This window comes from Salmo trutta, chromosome 8 (assembly GCF_901001165.1).
Source record: "Salmo trutta chromosome 8, fSalTru1.1, whole genome shotgun sequence".
NCBI classification, from domain to species: Eukaryota; Metazoa; Chordata; class Actinopteri; order Salmoniformes; family Salmonidae; genus Salmo; species Salmo trutta.
The window spans coordinates 4,769,055-4,776,616 of NC_042964.1; the positions used below are offsets into that span (position 1 = coordinate 4,769,055).

Here is a 7,562-nt window from a genome sequence, read left to right on the forward strand (position 1 = left end):
CACTGTGAGAGAGTGAGAATGAGGAGAAGGAGCGATGAGAGACAGAGGCAGATGGTCTGAAAGCAGCAGAGATAGAAATACAGGCGAGAGAAAGCGTAATACCTCAATAGACCACCAGGTAGCGACACAAACCGTCTCTGAGACATGTGTCTCCATGACTACACATCTTGTCCTGAAGGTGACCACAGGTTTCTTGTCAAGGCCATTATGTAACTCTTTATAATATGTGATCATTCTGATGAACAGAGTTTAAGATTAATACAGACCATTACATAATCCCAAATAGGACACTGCTGTTTCCCTTGTTGATAATATACAGTTGATATTAATTATAAAAGTCAATATAAAAATCGATTTTCTAATATAACCATAATAAAATAAAGGCAAGTTCAAATCAGTACTTTATATTTTGAGTTCATATCTGAACCACATTAGATGCGATTGCTTAACCACAAACTACCACCAGGTGCAGCCATTGATTTGTAATTAGCCCAGAATGTCCATATGCATTGAGACCAAATGGGAGATACCTAGTCAGTTATACAACTGAAAGGAAAGGGGGATACCTAGTCAGTTATACAACTGAATGTATACCTGATGGTTACTGACCCAACGCTCTAACCACTAGGCTACCTGATGGTTACTGACCCAACGCTCTAACCACTAGGCTACCTGATGGTTACTGACCCAACGCTCTAACCACTAGGCTACCTGCTGGTTACTGGCCCAACGCTCTAACCACTAGGCTACCTGCTGGTTACTGGTCCAACGCTCTAACCACTAGGCTACCTGCTGGTTACTGGCCCAACACTCTAACCACTAGGCTACCTGATGGTTACTGACCCAACGCTCTAACCACTAGGCTACCTGCTGGTTACTGACCCAACGCTCTAACCACTAGGCTACCTGCTGGTTACTGGTCCAACGCTCTAACCACTAGGCTACCTGATGGTTACTGACCCAACGCTCTAACCACTAGGCTACCTGATGGTTACTGACCCAACGCTCTAACCACTAGGCTACCTGCTGGTTACTGACCCAACGCTCTAACCACTAGACTACCTGATGGTTACTGACCCAACGCTCTAACCACTAGGCTACCTGCTGGTTACTGGTCCAACACTCTAACCTCTAGGCTACCTGCTGGTTACTGACCCAACGCTCTAACCACTAGGCTACCTGATGGTTACTGACCCAACGCTCTAACCTCTAGGCTACCTGATGGTTACTGACCCAACACTCTAACCACTAGGCTACCTGATGGTTACTGACCCAACGCTCTAACCACTAGGCTACCTGCTGGTTACTGGTACAACGCTCTAACCACTAGGCTACCTGCTGGTTACTGGTCCAACGCTCTAACCACTAGGCTACCTGCTGGTTACTGGTACAACGCTCTAACCACTAGGCTACCTGCTGGTTACTGGCCCAACGCTCTAACCACTAGGCTACCTGCTGGTTACTGGCCCAACGCTCTAACCACTAGGCTACCTGATGGTTACTGACCCAACGCTCTAACCACTAGGCTACCTGATGGTTACTGACCCAACGCTCTAACCTCTAGGCTACCTGATGGTTACTGACCCAACACTCTAACCACTAGGCTACCTGATGGTTACTGACCCAACGCTCTAACCACTAGGCTACCTGCTGGTTACTGGTCCAACGCTCTAACCACTAGGCTACCTGATGGTTACTGACCCAACGCTCTAACCACTAGGCTACCTGATGGTTACTGACCCAACGCTCTAACCACTAGGCTACCTGCTGGTTACTGGCCCAACACTCTAACCACTAGACTACCTGCTGGTTACTGGCCCAACGCTCTAACCACTAGGCTACCTGCTGGTTACTGACCCAACGCTCTAACCACTAGACTACCTGCTGGTTACTGGCCCATCACTCTAACCACTAGGCTACCTGCTGGTTACTGACCCAACGCTCTAACCACTAGACTACCTGCTGGTTACTGACCCAACGCTCTAACCACTAGGTTACCTGATGGTTACTGACCCAACGCTCTAACCACTAGGCTACCTGATGGTTACTGGTCCAACACTCTAACCTCTAGGCTACCTGCTGGTTACTGACCCAACGCTCTAACCACTAGGCTACCTGATGGTTACTGACCCAACGCTCTAACCTCTAGGCTACCTGATGGTTACTGACCCAACACTCTAACCACTAGGCTACCTGATGGTTACTGACCCAACGCTCTAACCACTAGGCTACCTGCTGGTTACTGGTACAACGCTCTAACCACTAGGCTACCTGCTGGTTACTGGTCCAACGCTCTAACCACTAGGCTACCTGCTGGTTACTGGTACAACGCTCTAACCACTAGGCTACCTGCTGGTTACTGGCCCAACGCTCTAACCACTAGGCTACCTGCTGGTTACTGGCCCAACGCTCTAACCACTAGGCTACCTGATGGTTACTGACCCAACGCTCTAACCACTAGGCTACCTGCTGGTTACTGACCCAACGCTCTAACCACTAGGCTACCTGCTGGTTACTGACCCAACGCTCTAACCACTAGGCTACCTGCTGGTTACTGGTCCAACGCTCTAACCACTAGGCTACCTGCTGGTTACTGGTCCAACGCTCTAACCACTAGACTACCTGATGGTTACTGACCCAACGCTCTAACCACTAGGCTACCTGATGGTTACTGGCCCAACGCTTTAACCACTAGGCTACCTGCTGGTTACTGGCCCAACGCTCTAACCACTAGGCTACCTGCTGGTTACTGACCCAACGCTCTAACCACTAGGCTACCTGATGGTTACTGACCCAACGCCCTAACCACTAGGCTACCTGATGGTTACTGACCCAACGCTCTAACCACTAGGCTACCTGCTGGTTACTGACCCAACGCTCTAACCACTAGGCTACCTGCTGGTTACTGACCCAACGCTCTAACCACTAGGCTACCTGCTGGTTACTGACCCAATGCTCTAACCACTAGGCTACCTGATGGTTACTGACCCAACGCTCTAACCACTAGGCTACCTGCTGGTTACTGGCCCAACGCTCTAACCACTAGGCTACCTGCTGGTTACTGGTCCAACGCTCTAACCACTAGGCTACCTGCTGGTTACTGACCCAACGCTCTAACCACTAGGCTACCTGCTGGTTACTGACCCAACGCTCTAACCACTAGGCTACCTGCTGGTTACTGGTCCAACACTCTAACCACTAGGCTACCTGCTGGTTACTAGTCCAACACTCTAACCACTAGGCTACCTGATGGTTACTGACCCAATGCTCTAACCACTAGGCTACCTGCTGGTTACTGGTCCAACGCTCTAACCACTAGGCTACCTGATGGTTACTGACCCAATGCTCTAACCACTAGGCTACCTGATGGTTACTGACCCAACGCCCTAACCACTAGGCTACCTGATGGTTACTGACCCAACGCTCTAACCACTAGGCTACCTGATAGTGGAAGTGCTGCTGCTGAAGAGACATAGGTGTTTAGCGATGTTTTAGTTTAAGATAATTAAACTTGACGAAACACACAAAATAATCTAATTTGCGATATACATCCTTTATTCACAGAAATATCACAATTTACATACAAATACAAAGAAGTATATCTGAGTGTATAAAAATACGAAATATCAATACGACAACATAAAAAGATTTTACTGTATGTAATGGTTAGCCCCGTGACCCTAACCTTACGGAAACCGTCTTTGGTCGTTTGTCCTCATTTTGAATCATTTTGATTCTCTCGTTTAGAATTAGTTTTCATATTTTCATATTTGGACAGTTGTTGTTGTCGTTGTTTGTTGGTGCTGGTACAGTAGGAGGAATGGCAGGTTTCCCACTCTGTGATTGGTGGACTGGGCTGTAAGATCAGCATGATTGACGGGCGAGATTGGCCAGTGCTTTGTCGTGGACCGCCTTGTACAGGAGAGCGAAGCTGGAGGGGTTGAGAAGGCCACGCCCCTGCACATCCACCTTGCCCATCAGCACGTAGTTCGCTCCTGAATGATGAATGAATAAATTAACGAATGGATGGATAGATTAATGAATTAAGGAATGAATGGATAGATGAATGAATGAATTAACCAATTTACTAATCAATCAATTAGTCCATGCCCCCCCCCCCAGAACTACACAGGTTATTCAAATAACCAACTCATCACCAAGCTTTGATTATTTAGGGCAAGTGTTAGGGCAAAAACCAGAATGTCCCGGGACCGAGTTTGCGAAACCCTGAATTAGTCCATCCATCAAATATGCCAGACAGTTACAGGAAGAAGCTAATGTTCTACTCTGTGTGTGTGTGTGTGTGTGTGTGTGTGTGTGTGTGTGTGTGTGTCAGATGTACACAGTGTACAAAACATCAAGAACACCTGCTCTTTCCATGACAGAGACTGACCAGGTGAATCCAGGTGAAAGCTTTGATCCCTCATTGATGTCACTTGTTAAATCTACTTCAATCAATGTAGGTGAAGGGGAGGAGACAGGTTAAAGAAGGATTTTTAAACCTTGAGACAATTGAGACATGGATTGTGTATGTGTACCATTCAGAGGGTGAATGAGCAAGACAAAATATTGAATAAGTGTCTTTTAACTGGGTATGGTAGTAGGTGCCAGATGCACCGGTTTGAGTGCCAAGCACTGCAATGCTGCTGGGTTTTTCACTCTCAACAGTTTCCCGTGTGTATCAAGAATCGTCCACCACGCAAAGGACATCCAGACAACTGGACACAACTGTGAGAAGCATTGGAGTCAACATGGGCCAGCATCCTTGTGGAACACTTTCAACACCTTGTAGAGTCCATGCCCTGATGAATTGAGGCTGTTCTGAGGGTAAAAAAGGATGGGAGGGGGGGTGTAACTAAATATTAGGAAGGTGTTCCTAATGTTTGGTATAGTCAGTGTATGTGAGACGGTACATACCTTTGCGTAGGCTGGGGCAATTCCTGCAGTTGGAGGTGAGTTTGACAGACATGGCTGGTCCTGATTTGGTGATAGCCATGCGGCCACTCTTATAGGACTTGATGAGAGACACATCCACAGTCACACTGCCCCTAGGGCCTGGGACCAAGGATGTCACCTTCCCTGTGATCACTGGGAGTTGGGAGAGAGGATAGGAGAGGGAGGGGTGGGGGTGGGCAGGAGGGGGGGGGGGGGGTGAAACAGGATACCAGGATTCTATTTCTGTGGTTTGTACATTCTGACACACTCATCCCTTCTCTGTGAGGGATTAAGATATTATTGTCATATCAAGGCTTGTGATAAACATTTTCCTGTGGCTATTCTTTGGTGTTTGTTTGTTCAAATCTGAGAATGGCAGAGGGAGAGAGGGAGAGAGAGGGAGGGAGAGAGACAGACGGAGGGAGGGAGAGAGTGAGAGAGGGACGGGGAGAGAGAGAGGGAGAGAGAGAGGGAGAGAGGGAATGGCAGAGAGGGGGCGAGGGAGGGAGTGAGAGAGGGAGGGAGAGAGGGAAGAAGGGAGAGAGGGAAGGTGAGAGGGAGAGAGAGAGGGAAGGAGAGAAAGAGAGACAGGTAGAGAGGGAAGGAGAGAGAGAGACAGGGAGAGAGAGACAGGGAGAGAGGGAAAGAGAGAGAGACAGGGAGAGAGATAGTGACAGGGAGAGAGGGAGGGAGAGAGTGAGTCAGGGAGAGAAGGAAGGAGAGAGAGAAAGGGAGAGAGGGATGGGAGAGAAAGGTTTCCCCACAGGACCTTGTTTTGAGTCCTTTAGAATATTGTTCTAAGTGCTGTCTTCTTCCTGTCTGCCATTAAACTGTGCCCATGCAGGTCACATACCAATCTACTAGCACAAGGACAAATACTGTGACAAATGCTATGACAACCAAGAAAGCAACTTAAAACCATGCCAACAAACATGTGAGAGAGAGACAGAGAGAGAGAGACAGTGAGAGAGACAGGGAGAGAGATAGGGAGAGAGACAGGGAGAGAGACAGAGACATAGAGAGAGAGTGAGAGAGACAGGGAGAGAGAGAGAGAGAGAGAGAGGAAGAGAGAGAGACAGGGAGAGAGAGAGACAGAGAGAGAGAGACAGAGAGAGAGAGAGACGGAGAGAGAGAGAGACAGGGAGAGAGAGAGAGACAGGGAGAGAGAGAGAACGAGAGAGAGAGAACGAGAGAGAGAGTGAGAGACAGAGAGAAAGAGAGACAGGGAGAGAGAGAGAGAGAGAGAGAGAGAGACAGGAAGAGAGAGAGGAGTGAAATCATTAGGAAAGACAGGGAGAACCAAAGAGATAGACAGTAAGAAGAGGGGTAGAGGGTGTGACTCACCGAAATCATTAGGGCAGAAGTTGGATTGGAGTGTTCCTGTCCTCTTACAAGCCAGGGTACACAGCGGATTCATCGGTAGGGCTACAAAATACACACACACAAACCAACACACACACACACAGACACACTTTTATTTCCAAACAAAATGTCTGGAAAGCAGCAATAACAATCACAGTGCAGTATCAAACGTTTGTTCCCTTATCAGACTGTAACTCACGTTTCTTGCTCACGGCAGGTTTCTTAGTCACAGTCTTAGTCCGGCTCGGTCCATGCTTGGCTATGGTTTTAGGTTTAGTCCCTGGTTCAGGTGTGGGCTTGGCTCCAGGCTTAGAGAAGGGTTTCTTAGTTGGTTTCACTGTTTTGGCCCCTGGTTTTGGTGTGGGCTTGGATTTCACCTTGGTACCAAGTTTAGGGGTAGGTTTAGCCTTGGTACCAGGTTTAGGGGTAGGTTTAGCCTTGGTACCAGGTTTAGGGGTAGGTTTAGCCTTGGTACCAGGTTTAGGGGTAGGTTTAGCCTTGGTACCAGGTTTAGGGGTAGGTATGGGTCTGACTCCAGGCTTGGCAGTAGGTTTACGTGGTGGAGGCTTCACTGGTATCCTCACCGCAGGTCTGGCCCCTGGTTTTGGGGTGGGCTTGGCACCGATGGCTGGCTTGGGTTTAGGAGGGTTCCGGGCTGGTTTTGGGGTGGGCTTGGCACCGATGGCTGGCTTGGGTTTAGGAGGGTTCCGGGCTGGTTTTGGGGTGGGCTTGGCACCGATGGCTGGCTTGGGTTTAGGAGTGTTCCGGGCTGGTTTTGTCGGTTTTTGGGGTGTTGCAGCGACCCGAGACCCATGGATGTTGTCTTCCCCGGAGGAGGGCGTCCGGGACCCCCGGGGCACGCTGGAGTAGTGGGCCATGAAGCCGTTGGAGGTCACACTGAGGTCAGACACAAACTGCACCAGGAGCTCATTCCCATTGGTCACTAGGGTCCTGTAAGAGGGAATGGAGGAGATTTGATTTGGATCTCTTTTAGTCCCCATTTGGACTAATCTTCCAAGAGTCCTTAAACATTCAAATACAATTTATAATACGAACACATTTTCACATATAACACACTGTTACAAACATACATAATATACTAACATAATGACACAATGAATACTCAATCTAAAAAATATTGATTCTTCATCTACTATAGTCCCACAACATTTCTATGTATTATATTTAAATCGTTTTAAAATAATGTTTACAATTATTGAAAGGTTTCTGGTTTGCTCAGTTAATTTATTCAATTTCTTTATTGC

The 7,562-nt window shown here is 48.1% G+C and overlaps 1 protein-coding gene across 2 annotated transcripts in view; it reads right to left on the minus strand.

Annotated features, from left to right (window-relative positions):
* Positions 1-3,532: 3,532 nt before the first annotated feature.
* The window catches only part of pcolceb (procollagen C-endopeptidase enhancer b), an 18,243-nt gene continuing 14,213 nt past the window's right edge, over positions 3,533-7,562 (minus strand). The window contains exons 6-10 of one of the 2 annotated variants that reach the window (XM_029759772.1): positions 6,803-7,248; positions 6,497-6,772; positions 6,280-6,360; positions 4,918-5,088; positions 3,533-3,995 (exon numbers count right to left, since the gene is read on the minus strand). In XM_029759772.1, coding sequence (XP_029615632.1) covers positions 3,865-3,995; positions 4,918-5,088; positions 6,280-6,360; positions 6,497-6,772; positions 6,803-7,248 — 1,105 coding nt within the window. In that variant the 3' untranslated portion in view covers positions 3,533-3,864. Of the gene's footprint in view, positions 3,996-4,917; positions 5,089-6,279; positions 6,361-6,496; positions 7,249-7,562 lie in introns of both variants that reach the window. The other variant, XM_029759771.1, reaches the window with a different exon arrangement.